General features: G+C 43.1%; 1 protein-coding gene across 3 annotated transcripts in view; it reads left to right on the forward strand.

Annotated features, from left to right (window-relative positions):
* DMRT1 (doublesex and mab-3 related transcription factor 1) overlaps positions 1-10,158 on the forward strand; it is a 101,983-nt gene extending 91,825 nt beyond the window's left edge. For all 3 annotated transcript variants that reach the window (XM_053301311.1, XM_053301310.1, XM_053301312.1), the window contains one exon: positions 9,054-10,158. In XM_053301311.1, coding sequence (XP_053157286.1) covers positions 9,054-9,208 — 155 coding nt within the window. In that variant the 3' untranslated portion in view covers positions 9,209-10,158. The remainder of the gene's footprint in view (positions 1-9,053) is intronic.
* Positions 10,159-17,356: the final 7,198 nt, after the last annotated feature.

Here is a 17,356-nt window from a genome sequence, read left to right on the forward strand (position 1 = left end):
GAAGCCACCAAACGAGCCAGTGGCAACTGCAGACGGACCTCTCCTAATGATCTCAATGGGCAGTGGGGTTCATAACGAAGAAGACGGTCTCTTAAATACCTAGGGCCCAAGCCGTTTAGGGCTTTATAGGTTATAAACAGCACCTTGTATTTTGCCTGGAAACTTATCAGCAGCCAGTGTAGATCTTTCAATACAGGAGTAATATGGTCTCTCCGAGATGACCCAGAGAGCAACCTGGCTGCCGCATTCTGAACTAGCTGTAGTTTCCGGAGTACACACAAGGGCAGCCTCACATAGAGCGTATTACAGTAATCCAGTCTGGAGGTTACCAGCATATGTACCACTGTTCTGAGGTCGTTTATCTCAAGAAACAGACACAGCTGGCATATCAGCCGAAGCTGATAGAAGGCACCTCTGGCCACTGTCTCAACCTGGAAGACCAGGGAGAGGCTCAGATCCAGAAGCACCTCCAGACTATATACTTGTTCCTTCCAGGGAAGTGTGACCCCCATCAGGGGCATAGCAAGGTTGGAGTCGGCCCAGAGACAAGATTTTAAAATGGGTCATCCCCTCACTGAAGCTCAGCTCATGAAGTAAACAAATCTTAAGTGAGGCTGAATAGTGGTAACAAAAAACATAGTAAAATTTATCCTAAATTGTTTTTTTAAAGGTTTTGTAAATTGTGGATGATGCAAGTTATTTAGTGGTACTAGAGAAAGATATGCTGTTCTGGTAGTTCCAGGTCTTAACACCCACATCAGTTTTGGAGGATGAATACAACTGAAGGCAGCCCGGGTGGGTGCACAGCTGGGGGAGTCAGTCATGTGACTTGCCTCTGGGGGGCCCCCAGACAACTGTCTCCCCTTGCCCTATTATAGTTATGCCCCTGACCCCCATCCAGAACAGGCAGATCAATCTCAACTCCAGAGTTTTGACCCTGCACAATGAGTACCTCCATCTTATCTGGATTCAGTCTGTTTGTTATCCCTCATCCAGCCCATTACCTCCTCCAGACAGGCATTTAGGGAGGTTATGCCCCCTCCCAATGATATTGACAGAAATAGATGTGGGTGCCATCAGCATACTGATAGAACCCTGCACCAAATCTCCTGATGATCTCTCCCAGCAGTTTCATGTAGATGTTAAACAACATCAGAGACAATACAGAGCCCTGAGGGGCACTATAGGAAAGTTCAGATTTTGAAGAACAACAGTCTCCAAGAGACACCATCTGGAACCTACCCAAGAGGTAGGAGCGGAACCACTGCAAAGCAGTGCCTCCCACTCCCAACCCCTCAGATGCTCCAGAAGGATACTATGGTCGATAGTATTGAAAGCTGCCGAGAGGTCCAAATGGACCAGGCCTGCTCAACTTAGGTCCCCCAGCTGTTTTTGGACTACAGCTCCCATAATCCCCAGCCACAGTGGCCAGTAGTAAGGGATTATGGGAACTGTAGGCCAACATCTGCAGGAGGGCCGAAGTTGAGCAGGCCTGAAATGGACCAGCAGAGTCACACTTCCTCTGTCAATTCCCAATTGGAGATCAACCATCATGAGTTATGCACTGTGTGAAAAATTATTTCCTTTTATTGGTCCTAAATTTCTTGGCAATCAGTTTCATGGGATGACCCCTGGTTCTAGTGTTGTGAGAGAGGGAGAAACATTTCTCTTTCTCTGCTCTCTCCATTCCATGCAGAATGTTATACACCTCTATGATGTCTCCCTTCAGTCATCTTTTTTCTAAGCTAAAAAGCCCCTGGTGTTGTAGCCTTGCCTCAAAAGGAAGGTGCTCCAGGCCCCTGATCACCTTGGTTGCCCTCTTTTGTATCTTTTCCAGTTCTGTAATGTCCTTTTTGAGATATGATGACCAGAATTGTACACAGTATTCCAAGTGTGGCCACACCATAGATTTGTGCTCAGCGAGGAAATGACTTGACTAGCAAGCCAGAGGTTGCCAGTTCGAATCCCCGCTGGTTTGTTTCCCAGACTATGGGAAACACCTATATCGGGCAGCAGCGATATAGGAAGATACTGAAATATATCATCTCATACTTCACAGGAGATGGCAATGGTAAACTCCTCCTGTATTTTACCATAGACAACCACAGGGCACTGTGTTCGCCAGGAGTCGACATCGGACTCAACGGCGCACTTTACCTTTACTTTATTATGATATTAGCAGTTTTATTTTCAATCCCCTTCCTAATGATTCCAAGCATGGAATTGGCCTTTTTCATAGCTGCCGCTCATTGAGTCATTGAGCTAGGCATGATAGTGAGGCCCAAATGACATAATATCTAAACTGATCAAATTGAGCCCTGTAATAGGTGGCCAAATGAGAATGAGAACCAAGCTCCCATAAATGTTAATAGTTGTGTTGAAATACACTATTTTTAAAGGGCTTTATCAATTACTTTGATTCTCAAAACCCTTAACTCTAGAGTGTGCCCATTGGCTTCAGTAGTACTGGTCAAATAAGGTATGTGCCCCAAATGGAACATTCTTTTTCTTCTTTCACAGTTGAAGAGAACATCCTTGTATGGATTAGCTCCTCCCATCCACACCACAGAGGTGGAGTTATGCAAAATACTCTTTCTCTCCAATGGGAAACTGTCCACCCAGTTTCTGTTCCATTTCCATTGAGAGCTGAGTTCAGTTCACTGCTGTGTGCTTTGGAGAAGCCAAATATTGATCACCTGACCCCTATTTCCCCCTCTTGGGTAGCTAGCAATCAGGAGAAACAGGGGTAGTCATTATGGACTTGTGGGGTTCAATTTGGGGGGGCAGCCACTGCATGTTTGTGGAGTTCATCATGATTGAATCCCTCTATTTTACAATAAATGGTATCTCAGTTAGTCTTTAAAGGCCTTCTGTGAACTTATGCATGTAAATTGGCACTCTTAGCTTTAGATGTAGTGATGTCCGCATCCGTTTCATTTAACAGCTAATGAAGTTACTGACATTGTAAAGATAGAGTTCTGGTCCGTGGAGTTCAGCATAGAGTTAATGCTGATGCAAACACTGTTCCTTGTTCATAAGTAATTGTACTTAGGGTTGCTGTAGCTTTAAAACAATGGATCCAATCCAACTGCTTTAAATCAGTGAAGTCAAGGAGAGGTGAATTCAATTCATGGAATTACTCTGTATTTTCCTTTTAAAAGATCGGAGCCTGGCACTGCTCCCTACTAAATTATAAAACATTGAAAACCAAGTAAGTGCTGACAGTTAACACATTACACATTAACAACTCGTGCAAGCCTCTCCTGTGATTTAGTTTTCTAAAAATGACTCATAGCAGTTGTCTATCAATGCATTTTGCTAATTACAACATAGATTCCCTTATTGATGAATACATGCTGAATTAACACAGGAGCATTAATGTTACCCTTTCACTATTATTGTTGTACAAGAAATCGTGGCAGATGCTGGCAGTTAGTTACACAAACATTAGTCTTAACGATTGGCCATTTGGATTTGGTGACAAACGGCAGCCCAGTGGAATTCTGAGCCTCAAACCAATCAGGAAGTTAATGAGGAGAGAAATTACCATTGCAGCTTCCCCTTAATTACATCCACACTAGGCAGGAAGGGAGTGTTGTGGGTAGATCTCAACTCATCAGAGGTGAACAAGGTCAGAGACCCTTTTGCTTGGTGTTTTGTATCTTGTGAGAATGTAAATGTTACAAATATTTCTTGTACTATATTAGTTTTAAAATTCTTTAATGTTTCCATTTTGATTCTCTGCTTTCTTTTTGCTTTTGGGAGACTGAGTACCTCCTTTTGTTGCCACTTTATTTCTGCTTTCTTTTCTTGATCCCAATTAGTGCCCCCCCCCCACACACACACACTGATTCTGCAGTAGTTTGAGTTTGATTCATATGTAACCTCAGCAGTATGATGTCCTGGCACAAAGTTGCTTTTCTGTGGGTAGTTCCCACATCACCAAGATAACTTCCTCTCCTAATACATGTGACCTGTATCGCGCCCCATGTCAGACTGGGCTACTGAAGTGCAAGTTTTCACGTGTCACCTTAGTAACCCCATCCATGGGGGAACAGCAGAGATCCACAAATTTATGATAGCTTTGTAGCCAGCCATTATTTGTGGTTGCCACATACTCCCTCCATTCTTCTTGCACATGCAGACTCGCTTACTTTGCAGCAGACATTAAGAGGGGTGAGAAGGGATACAGGCAGCTTATATTCTTTTTCAAAGCTCAGCACAAAATGAGAGACTAGCCCTTACCATTTTATGCTTACTCTGTGCAGGATGGAGAACTCGAAGGGATGGGCAGAGTTTTCTCTCTTGTTCCTGGTACTGTGAAAGATTCTCCTCATCCCTTTCCGTACTCTGCAATGTGAAGAAAACTCATGAGAAAAGATGGGATATTAGTGTTAGGCATCCAGAGAAGGGTCATTTCTGGGGGGAAATGGGGCAGGGAATAGTTACCGCTGTCCTCTGAATTTGATAGCTCCTGGGGAGTTGTTTTGATGTGGTGGCAGCAATCACTTGGCCAAGCTCATATGTGATGTAGACTTTTTGACTCAATTCTGCAATGGCTGGTGCTGTTATTTCATGGTACTTTCTCATTCAAGCTACTATTATTTATTGGCTGGCTCTGCTGTACTTTTAACAGATACACAGCAAGCAGCAATTCAGCCAGTGAATTCCCCTCATTGAAGAAAAGCTCTACTTAATTTCTGTTTGCCCTGCTGTTGAAGGCATAGGAGCCCTGTCAGGAAAAAGGGTGGCAATGCTAGTCCCCATGGGGTTTATTGAAGTATGTTACCTACATGTTCTGCTAGAAGCCTTCTTTTTTAATGGTTAAGCCAGCATAGAAAGCATCATAAGCTACAGCTGCTAAATCAGGGGCGTACCAAGGTTGGAGTGAGCCCAGAGATGATATTTTAAAATGGGCCCCTCATTTTGCACCTATGTGAACGTTTGTGCACATCAAAAGGGGGCAATCTACCAAAATGGAATAAATGAATAAACATTTTTAAACAGTCTGATTAATCTGAGGCCCCCATGGGTGCCAACTACCACCCAGCCCCAAAGCAATTGATCAAAAGGATGATTTTAAATGATTTTTAAAAATATTTTTAAAGTTTTATTATTTCTCCCATAGAGGAGAATAATGAAGATTAGATTCTTTGATGTCACATAGATTCTGCATAATGAATCCCTATGTAGAATCTATGTGACATCAAAGAATCCAACACATGTGGATTATCTGACGGCCAGTTGCTTTCCCCCTGCTAAATATGAGAGGCTCATATTTAGAGAGGCTCATATTTGCTAACTCTTTGCTCAGTTAGCAGGGGGCTATCTGAAGCACAGACTTCTCCAAGCAAGAATAAGTTTAATTGCTCTTCTGAGAGTTATATGAACATTTTACATATAAGTAAAGTATTTTGAAGTGAGGAAAGCATGTGTTCCTGAACATGTTATGACAGTTATATCTTTTTCAAACAAAGAGGGGGGGAAACCCCAACATTCTAATTACTATATTTTTACAAATTCATTTCTGCAGTCAGTATAGAAAATGCACAGCTAGATGGACGAAGGGTCAGACTCCATATGTTTGTGTAATCTAGCATCCCCTTTTCAACAATAGGCAGCCAGTCAGATACCTAGAAGCTTGCAAATCAGAGCAGGAAGGCAAGAGGCTTCTTCACTGTTGCTCCTAACATATTCACGGTCTCCATGGTCAGGGGCAGTCAAGGCATAGATATTCTGCCCTTCCTACAAGGAGTTTAGGGCTCCTTGAACTCTCCCCCATTTTGTGATCCCCTCCCCCACTTATTCTGACAACAATCCTATGAGGCAGATGAGAAAGAGAGTATCTGGCCTAAGGTTACCCAGTGAGCTTCATGGCTGAGCAGGGAGAGACCTGAACCCAGACATTCCCAATCCTAACCCAGTACTCTAGTCATTGCATCACACTGCCTCTCAAGTGTTGGTTCACTTACCTTGGAGTAAGTCCAATTGAGTACAACCAGGCTTACTTCTGAGTAGACATCAATAAGATGGTCATGATACTTTGGGAAAGGAAAAACCTGCAGTATCAAAGCTGGGCTGCTCACCTCTTTTTCTTTCCTTAAAGAGATTTCAGTTTTTTCAAAAACAAAAAACCACACAACCAAAGTGCAACACCCTCATATATCCTTCCTCAATGGGTGTCTCTCCCTTCACTGCAGTGCACTCCAGGCTGAAGCAACACAGTTTTCTCTCTCCCTTGCGCAACCCCCACCCCAATCACCTTTCACAGTCCCCAACCCCAAGCAGGGGCAGCCTACAATGGGCTTTTCACCTCCTTGCTCAACCCCCTCCCCCACCGAGCAGCACCTTCCTACCCATTGGGGCCAGCCATGGTCAGTCAAGCAAGGGGAAGCCAAGGAAATAAAGAATGAAGCCACTTACAGGGCCAGGGCACTGCCAAGGCTTGACTTTGAGAGAGGGGATAGAAGGAAAGAACGTTGCATGTTGTTGGAGGAACCCTGGGGGCAGAGGAAAGGCAGAGCTCAGCTTCCAGTTTGTGCAGGGGCTACTAGGGAACAAGGGTGCTTGCTGTGTCCAGGCGGCTTCTGGTGCAGGCTGCTCTCCAATCCCGCAAAGGTGCCTCTTCTTCCGGCCTTCCCTTCCCTTCCCTCCACCTCCTCTGCATCTATCTTGCGGCACGGCCTGCTCCACTGCCGCCTCTCACAGTGGGCGCCCAGTTTCTCTCATGGCACCACAGGATCATGATGATCATAGGCAGCGACTGGCACAGGCGGGCCAGCAGGCAGCCACAGGGTATCCCTAGAGTCACTGAGTGTGCCCCTGGCCGATGCTATTTTGGCCCCAAAGCCGGCCCTATTGGGGCCTCCTCAGAGGCTGTGGGCCAGGAGACATTTGGCACCTTTTGCCTCATTGATGGTACGCTCCTGAGCTGATTACAGAATATAATCACACTGATGTTAAAACATTTCCACGGACTTCCTGGTTGTTTCCAGATACAACACACGGTGCTAGTTTGACCTTTAAAGTAATATATGGCTTGGGGCCCAGGTATCTAAAGGACCACCTGTTCCCATATGAATCTGCCCAGTTGTTAAGATCTTCTTCAGAAATCCTTCTTTGGGTGCCCCTGCCTTCAGAAGCTAGGTGGATAGTAATCAGGGAGAGGACCTTTTCTGTAACGGTACTGGATGTTGGGTGAGGTGTTCTGATGACTCCTTTTTTAAGGTTAAAACTACTTTGCCTGACTTCTTGATTTGAGAACTGACACTGATTTTGTTATTGTTCATGAGGTATAATGGCCTGCTGCTTCATGGTTTTATTGTGTGCCTGTTATTTATCAGGGATGCGACAATTTTCTGGGAAAGAGGAGCTCAAATATGAGACGCTACAGATTCACAGTTCTTCAGATTCACAGATTCACAAGAAACCTGGCAAACCATTTTGAATAGATCCAGACCTATGTTGGTGTGATCCTTGCGGAGTCGCAAATGTAGTCCAGGATCTAAAAATGCCCCACCCCGCAGGGTTTTGCCAGCATTTCTTTACAATATCTGCCAGTAAGAATGTTTTTTTTAAAGGGGGAGGGGGGGTGATGAGTTCAGTAGAAAGTTGTTCACCCGTTCATCTTTATAACTTCGTTTTTATATTTTTCTATAAGATGCCTTGTTCATGTCCTTTGAAAATTCTTAGAAATTAAAAGGTGGGAAAATAATTTTAAATGTTTTTCTAAGCTTTAAGCACACAAGTAATTACACTGATGTTAGTGGGAACAATTGTGTTTAGTTTGAATTTATGTATGTTATTCAAAGTTGTCTTGTATCTAGAGCTTGGATCATAGCGGGGGTGGGTTTTTTTTGCTTTGTTTTGTGCACGTACACACACACAATATAAATACATGGTTCCTAGAACATGAACTGTGCCTTCTTTAAAGGGAGATCTCAGATCTGGACAGTTGCGCTACAGCAGGGATTCTCAGCGTTGGGTCCCCAGATGTTATTGGACTTCAACTCCCATAATCCCCAACCAAAGGCTACTGGGGCTGAGGATTATGGGACTGGAAGTCCAATAACATCTGGAGACCCAACCTTGAGAATCCCTGAGGGACTCAACCCCTGACAGAAGAGTTTCAGAAATAACAGCTGCAAACAAAAACTTCTTAAGTTGCTGTGGCTTTTCCCACTTTGCAGACACAATCATGGGAGAAGCTTCCTTTGCTGGATTTCTGTTGTTCAACTGTTAAGGCATAAATGCTCTTCTGTGAAAAATCAGAAACTTTGTTCAGTTTTTGTCTGTAGATATGAATGGATTAAGCTAGATGGCCCACTTTGCATGTGCATTTCCACTTGTGTTGATGTTATTGGGAGTAGGATGGGGGCAATCATGCCTATTTTCACAAAATTCTTATAGCCAACTCAAGTGCCTGCTGTCTGTATTAAGTTGCTTCTTTTACATCAGCATGGATAACATCTCCACTGACTAAAATAAGATTTATTGTAAGCACTGCAGAAGGTCGTTGCCTCATAAAAAGTTGAAAAGTTGCTTGACCACTAACTGCTTTGGGCCTGGCATTGGTGCTACACAGTACAGTTTTGTTGCACTTGTAGGAGTACCAGGCAAGTGACAGTTATATGTCTTGAGATGAAAATCATCTCAAGAACCCCTTGTATTAGATGTACAGATTCTCTGATTCAGAGGTCTGAGAATGAGCAACAGTCCTAAAGTGGGTGTTGGGAAAGGAGTGTCTCTTGTATGTACCCCCTACCCAGTTGGAAGATTCTGTGTGCATCGCAACCAACATCTGGACTGAGACTCTTATTACATGTAGGGGAGGGTCACACTCCCCTTCCCCAGCAGCAATTTCTTGCACATGCCCAGGGGAGATACATAGGTAGAAACAAACCTATTCAAAGAAAAATACTGTGGCCTGGTCCTGCCATGCTTTTGTTTATATGTGCTTGTAGGACTGGCTGTCAGTAGACTGTTGCTAATCCAGTTTTCTTAACTTGGTATTCCCTTTTTTCTCCCCCACCTCCAATTCATTGCTTCCTCAGTATTTTCGCCACCCAGTAGTCAGGATTCTGGCTTGGTTTCCCTTTCCAGCAGTTCGCCCATCAGCAACGAAAGCACCAAAGCTGTCTTGGAATGTGAGTCAACCTCCGATTCTGGCACCTTCGCTGTTAATTCTGTCATGGAAAATGGTGAATGAGCAATGTTGAGAGAGAGAGGATCCTGGCTGCCTTGGAGGAAGGTTGCCTTGTTCAGTTGTGTTTATTTTATGATGACTGATACTGAAGAACCTGTTAAGAAAACGTTAAGTTACTCCCTTTATCCTTGCAGTTCAGCACACTGTGGCTTGCAACCTTAGCTTAGGGACCAGAACTCTACAGATTGCTGTAGGCATAAAAGTGTATTCCATTAAGGGACACTGGATGAAAATTACTGGATGTAGTCCTAGTATAAACACCTGATACTTTTCAGATAAAATTTAATCAAAGTTAGATGAACTGCCAAGATACTTACATTTGCATATAAGATTTCTGTAGCACAAAGGGGTTTAGTTAATTCCTTAACAGTGTGTTCACAAGCAAGACAATATTTTTTAAAAAAGCTTTTCATGCAATGAAGATTTTAGAAAATGGCACAAAAATGTTTATACATCCTCTGTCGCAAAGTACATTCTTACAATTGCAGCCCCGCGCCCCCTGCAAATGGCTAAAATAGAATAAAGAATGCTAATGAGATGTAAGGTTTGGGTTTTACAGTCCCCTGCACAGCTATTGCTTTTTCTCTTAGCAAACATAGCAAAATGACAAGGAGCAAATGATATTTTCAAAAATCAAAAGGGATGAGTTAACTTCATGGTTGGTTGTTTCTATGGAATATACTCAAATTTGACCAGGCGTGTTTTCTGCATAAAAATTTTCAGCATAAAATTAATGTAATTTTGTATTTTACGAGTTAACCTATTTGCATAGGCTAAAGTCAATATTGTCTTTTAAAAGTTATTACAGATTTTCTGTATTTTGTTAAAAATTGCTTAGCATGTACTTTCCCTAGGTTACAGAAGCCAACCTGAAATGAAACTAGTCTAAAAAAAATTCATTGTTCTCTGTAGTTGCAGCAGTACCTGAAATAAAAATGTTATTGATGACCAAATTTTCTTGTGTGTATAGTTGGCGAGCTGTATTAAACAGGAAAAAAAGAAATTACTTGTATTTTCTTCACTCTTTGCTTTGAAAACATCTATTTGATTTCACCCCCATCTGTTGTAATCAATAACCTGACCATCTTGTTTTTTATTAAATGCACTTACTCTTAATTTCATCCACCAGTGGTTTTAGAGAGAATAATGTGGAGTTACCTATATGGGTTTGACATTATAAATCACTTCTCTGGGCTGAATCGTATAGCGGTATCGATTGATCCTGATATATCACAGAAATTTACTGTCACTTCTGTTTTCAATTAAAGATACAATCAGTCAGATAATGACTTAATTGGATTTTACAGAAGATTGAGTTTTATTGCCCAGTGCTTTACGAGTTTAGTTAAGGAAGATCATTTTATCACACTTGTCAGCCTGCTACTGCAGTTGGGTGCCCTTCTGCTGCTGCTGTTGCCATTGTGACAGAAGCACTGCTGGAGCAGAGGGCAGGTAAAGAATAATATCAGGATGAGGATGCTGTATTGTGCAGTGAAAGAGGCAATTGCCACCCGGAGATAGGATTCACTCCTCCTTTCTCTCTCTCTAGTAATTTCTAAATTGTTGCTGAAATATCGTTCTCTAATTTATTGGGGACTTGGGATGCAGCCTGTCCCCCTTCTCCTCCTTTTCTCTCTCCCCACCCCGGCCAAGAAATTAGGTAGCAAGGCAAAGGATATTTGGAAAATGGTGGGTTGTGTCTACTATGTGCTCTTCAAAGTGACACAGACACTTGTCCTGTGTGCCCTATGCCAGGAAGAGGAACTCCTGATCATCTCCCCCCACCTCATAACCCCCCCACACCCCCATGCTGCATTAGCCAGGCTGTGCGATTTCTCCTTTCGGAACTTTATATACTTCAGCAAGGTTATGTGCCTGATCCCTCATACACTCCAAAAGCCTCCCAGCCGCATATGTGACTGGCATTAATTTGGGGAGGATTGCCTTTTTGCAATTAGTGGTGACATTTTACAAGTCCTGCATGAGGAGAAAAAAGGCTGAAACCACACACATCTTTGGTGCATAGAGCTCTTCCACTCAGATGGAGTATCTCTTCCTGGGGATGTCTGCCACAAATGCATGATGATTACAGAAGCGGATCCCAAGAATATTGTTTGCCACGAGTGCATGATGATTACAGAAGCGGATCCCAAGAATATTGGTTGAGGAAATTGAAATTAGTCATCTACAATAAACAAAATACCAGGGTTTTTTTAATTACAAATTGCACACATCATTAAATTCTGCAGATCCAATATATTAATGCCTTTTCAAGCAAGGAAACTTATCTTTTCCCTCTTAATCCAGTACACTTTTGTTACTGCAGCTTTTCCTCTACAACCCAGTGAAGTAGGAATCCTTGAATGACGCCAGATCTAGTCCTATTGTGAGAACCAAGTTCATTCTATAACACCCTGCATATATGCTAAGTACTTTTATATTCTTTAACTCTGTCATCTGTGAATAGGTGGTCCACTGTACAAATGGAGGCTAAGTTGTTGTAAAAGGGTATCAAAGTGAATGAATATGTTGATTTTAAAATTTTATATATTGTGTTTCTATAGAAACTAAGAAGTATGTAATAAAAATATAGAATGAGCAGCAAGGGACCATAAGTGAGCTGAGGAAGGTCAAGCATTGATACCCATGGTCCAGGTCCACCACTCAAGCCACTAGATGAAACTTCCTCTTAAATCCAATGTGTTTCACTTTTGGTGCTGCAAACACACTTAGAATGATATTGCTAGTATTTCAGTCATTTACACCTATAAGAAAGGGCCACCAGATTTTGTTCTGCATAAGCAGTTACGTGATGTAAAAGTATCTTTATACATGGAGATTATTGTGCACATTGTATTTCAGTGTTCCTGTGCTGTGAATCAGACTGAAAGTTGCTTAGAAAAGAATCTTGATGAGCTCGTGAATGAGGCTCCGGTATCTGATTTGTGATTCTATTCCTTTACACTTTGCCTCTCACACTCTTGAGTTGATTCAAAACAAGATTTCTGGAATCTCACAAGAAGAAGGGTGCTGGAGGAAACTGTCATTTTCCATTCTATTTTATATGCTGTCAAGATGGGTTATTGGACAAGTGGATAGGGGCTACAGGATTAGGTTTGCCATGCCACACACACACCCTCCCCACCAGGGCTCCTATACATCTAACAGCTCTGTGACTGGGAGAAATTCAGCAGGTGAAGCTTTTTACCTTCACTGCTTCTTGCCAAGAAAAACAATTACCTATTGAAATAATTTTCTACTTCTGGTCACATAGCTATTAAAGGAATCGTGCTTGGGGGGGAAATTGGCAACTATAGTCCTGTTTTTCTGCATGTTTTAACATTTTTTCTTGAGTTAAATTAATACAATATAAATCATAACAAAAAAACTAGACTAAGAAAAAATTAAACAACAATGCAGAAGAATTAATATAATATAATTTGACATTTCAAGAACATTTTTGTAAAAACTGTCTAAGGATATAACTCTTCACAAAACCAACAATTCATTAAAATTAGACCAGATTGCTGAAAATCCATCTTCTTTACCACTCTGTTGGGAAAAAGCCAGTTCAAAGGATGGTAGGAAACACTGTTTTTCTGGATTTACTAGTGTTCCATGTGCCAGCCTAATGGTGAGTCTTAACTGCAAATTCTTTTCACACACACAATTGTACTGGGGAAGTTTTCATTACAACTCTAAAATTGTGGTAAAGCTGCAATATAGCACACTCCAACAAAAAAAGAGAAAACAAATCCGCAGATTCCCTTTACCATTGACGCTGCATAATAATATATATATGACCGTTTTCATATGAGTCTGCCTAAGCCTCTCCGTGTTATGCTATGTATGAGTATTTATACCAAAAAATGAATGTACGTTCTAGCCAATATAGGTTTTGCATTAACATTAGAGTCCAATTTAAGCATGAACTGATTTAACTGTCAGGCCTACTTAGTTATTAAGCCTTAAAGTAACTAGTAGCTATTTGGAGGACCACTAGTAGAAAAACTCAGTTCTCCATTGGGAGAGGAGCTACTGAGGAGTAGTTTTTCCGAGGGAGGAAGAGCCAAAGATGTGCAGGCTGAATGGATTAGCGTCTAAATAAAGGGTGGGGGGGGGAGGCCAACACAAAAAAGCCATAATTCAAAATTGAATTTGCAGCCATTACTCTCGCAACTAGAAAAATCCAAAATAATCTGCTTTTGGTGTTTGAGTCTGTTAAGCGTTTACCATCAGTTTGCAGCAAGAGCCAAGTTTATCTTTAGGAATGAGGGTGGGTGGATGGGCGCCAGTGTGCTTATTCATTCATTCATTCATTTATGGCATGCAATCTGAGTATAAGAAGGCTCAGTTTGAGCCAACCTTAGCCCCAGATCAAAGGCAGAGAGGCTCAGCAGTAGAACATACTTTGAGCATGTGTAGAATGTAGATTTAATCTCAACAATTAATAACCACAACCTGTACCCATGCAGCTGGGGATGGAGACCCCCTACATGAGTATTACTTTGACAAACTTTAGTCTTTCACTTTTTAACATTTCCCTTATTAAATATTGAGCACTGCATGTTACTGAAAGTTTGTCAGGCTCATATTATGACATAGCAGAGGGTTCAGCAGCAAGTTAAGCCTTTGTACAATTGAATCTCTTCATATGTAACACACTGTACTAGGTACTTAATTGTAGTAAGTCATATGAAACCCATGTTGTAGACTGTTTTTAAAATGTATTGTATGGAACTGGTACAGATACAAGCATTACTGGCAACTGGGCATGCCCCAAACACCTCAGCAAGTGGTTTACCAGCATCTATATCTAGTTCTGTCAAAGAATTCCTTTTGGTAGTGCTTGTTCTTAAAAGGCCATTTGTAATCTCAGAAACCCAAGAAGGTCTGGGAAATTAGTACAAATGAATCTACTCCCCTAGTTTTCTTATGTAAAACCCTTTCCCAATAATGATTAATTTTATGAAGTGGATATTTGAGAGTTGCACCAAGAATTTGGGATAGGGCTAATCACAACTCACTTTTTTATTCTAGGATATAGCCTTGAATATGTAAAGTGGTAATCAAGTGCTTTGGAGCATGTGCAATGTACTGAATAATCATACAGCATCTAGAATAAGGGCTCCTTCACATGTTGCAAAATTCACAGATGGCACTTCCATATGTGTTAATGTGTTACTTGGAGATCGTAACACACTGTATAATGGTTTTAGCTACACAAGAGTACCCCTTGTCTAGGCATTTTTAAAGTTATGAAGCATCCTTTAGAGCCCAAGGTGTGACTTCATTGGGCCCAACAGCACCTCAAGTAATAAGGAATTAGTCACTGCTTGCCAAGTGCTAAAATTAGGAGCAAGTGTTTAGCAGATGATTTCCGCTACCAAGGAACTAAAATCACTAATCTGTTAGTTGGTATGTTGAAAGAGTTCAATCCTTATACACCATTCATAAAGTATTTTGAAAAGCAAGATCACTTTGCAATTTCAGCCTTGGGAGAACTCAAATGGGAACCCCAATTCATTGACCTCAGGGAAATGTCCACATGTTTAGAATGTTGGGAAAGAGGCCTCACACATCATCACTCCACGCAATGGAAGACAAAGATTCTTAAATGGAAGACAAAGATTCTTAAATGATGCAAACTCCCATTTCAAGACTTCTACTAAAGCACTTCCTTCTCAACAAGTTTCATTTATTTCAAGGGGGGGTAGTTTTGTTATTGTGCAAATTAATACAATTCGTTTCAGTTGACTCTGTTTTCAGGCTGAAGCTCACAGCCTGGTATCTGAACCTAAACACATTGAGTTCATGACACTGATTTAAGCCTGTCTTCCAAGCAGGGGTGATTAGGGTGGTATCAGGAAATTTAAAGAAATGAACACTGTGCAGGTGATCTTTAAATCCATCTGCTGCTGCTGAAGGCAGAAGCCAAAACCTTGAACGAAATTTTAGTCTCTTCTAATTATCTCTGTTGTCAGTCATCCATCTATACACACACACACCCTAGATCTGAAATGCAATTTTAATTGTTGTAGAGGGTGGGTGGGTGGGTGTGTTGCAAAAATGTGTGCGTAGGTAAAATCCGATCTGCAAAATGTTTCTGTGAGTTTACTGGAATATAGGCTTTTTTGCTATGTTTTGTCCATTGACAGATTTGCTCATTGTCCTTGGTTTGGAGATCTCGTTCTCCCCAGACCTGCATAGAAAGAAGGTTCCGGGTTTTAGCACGACTATACATGAATGCTGTCAACATTTAAAAAAAAAAAAAAAAATCCAATTCCAGAGCACGTGAAACTGATCTTGTGCAGAGCGGCGAGTAACCCTCGCACCAGACATCTCGGATACCGGGCAAGCGGTGCTGTCGTTCCTCAAGCAATTAATCGCCCGCCCTCTGTGTAGGCCCCCCTTACATCGCACCGTCTGCACATTAGCACTAACATGTCAGCTCATTTACTGCAGGGGCTGCTCGGCAGGAGACAGGGCGTGAAGAAAGTCCACAAAGCCCCAAAGGGAGCCTTTGGCCGTGTCCATCTGCGCTGCTACATCAGCCGGTCAGATCCCCGGTGCGATGAGCGAAGCGCGTCCATCCGGAGGGATGCTGCGCCTGCGACTCTTTTGTCAAGTTCCCATCACCTTCCCGACGCGTTTGGTCCATTTCACCCCCTCGGCCGAGAGAGAGCCCTCGGCTGCCGTGGATCGCCGCCCCCACCAGCAGCACCTCCGCGGCTCCTCCTCTGCCGGCCGGCGCCAAGCCTTCACGGGAGCGGGAGGCCTTTTCCTCCCCGGGCTCTCCAATGCGCTCCCTTGCGGGCCGTCGCAGGGACTTTCTTCAGACTAAGGGGGGCTGTGGAGACGCGGCCTCGCCTCGAAGAAGGGGGCGTGGTGGGGGCCCGAGCCCAGCTAAACCCCGAGACTGGCGGGAGAGAGAAGGGAAACCTCCCTTTCGCCTGCTCGCTCCGCTTCCAGGAAATGCCCCTCGGGTGCCGCAGCCGCTTGCAAAAGCGCTCTGCTGCCCTTCTCGTGCCTCTCGGAAGCTGACGCCAGAGAGCCGCACCTTCCAGTCGGCGCGGGGCTTCGCAGTCCTGAACTTGGCATTGATTTCTTAGCGCCGCCGATACGTCTTGTAGGGACTGAGGAGGGGTCGTCGCCCCCCTCCGCACGTCTTCCGGGCCTCTAGAGTTCTCTCTGTTTTCGACCGACCCGCCCCCAGCCCCACACACCGCCTCTGGGGCAAATATATAGCTTCATACGAGCGAGCGAGCCCGAGACGTTCCATCATCCGTCACCCGGCCTGTTTATAAAAGTATAACGAGGCTCTGTTAGCAGACTGTCTCTTTAGCAGGTTGCCTTCAGAAGGAGGGGAAATGCGGAGGGAGGCACCATTCCCCTTTAAAGGCAATGCAACGAGGAAGACGTTCGTCCGGCTGAGTTGTGTCGGAAACACACCGCCGACTCCGATCCAACATGCACAACCTGGAGTTGGAAGGAGGGTCCCCGAAGCGAAGGGGACACACTTGCAGATATGGTGCCCTGGGAAAACCCGCGGCAACTGGTTCTCTGAGCACGATCCTGCCAGAGGCGCAATGCAATCATAGGCATATTTCCTCGGGAGTAAGTGCCACTATTTTAACTGTTACTCTCAAATATTATTGGGAGTACGCCCCCATTTCATTAAATCGGACTTACTTCCAAGTAAAGATCCATAGGACTGCGCTCTTATGCGTTTTTGCTCAGAAATAAGCTCAGAAGTAAGTTTTCTCAGAAGTAAATTCAGTGGGACTTGCTGCTCCCAAGTAAGCGTGTTTAGGATTGCAACCGAAAATTCGGAATATTGAATACACGTGTACAGAGTGTAAACTCACAGGATTGCAGTGAGTCACTTTTAAGTTCGGCTGACTTTAATAGGAGAGAGTTAAGTGTGTGCCTTACTTTTTGTAGGTTCTTAGACTTTTGAGCGTTAAGAATAAATTAATAATAATATAGTTTAGAACCTGCCAGTCTGTGAAGACAATACAGAGCTAGATAGATCAAAGGTCTGACACAGTATATGGCAGCTTCCTATGTTCCTAACCTTCCTTTTCCAAGCAACGATTTCGTTGTACTTTAAGGCTTCCTGCACTTGAGAGTAAGTCCCTTTGGAGTCGG

The sequence above is a fragment of the Hemicordylus capensis genome, chromosome 2, assembly GCF_027244095.1.
Source record: "Hemicordylus capensis ecotype Gifberg chromosome 2, rHemCap1.1.pri, whole genome shotgun sequence".
Taxonomy (NCBI): domain Eukaryota; kingdom Metazoa; phylum Chordata; class Lepidosauria; order Squamata; family Cordylidae; genus Hemicordylus; species Hemicordylus capensis.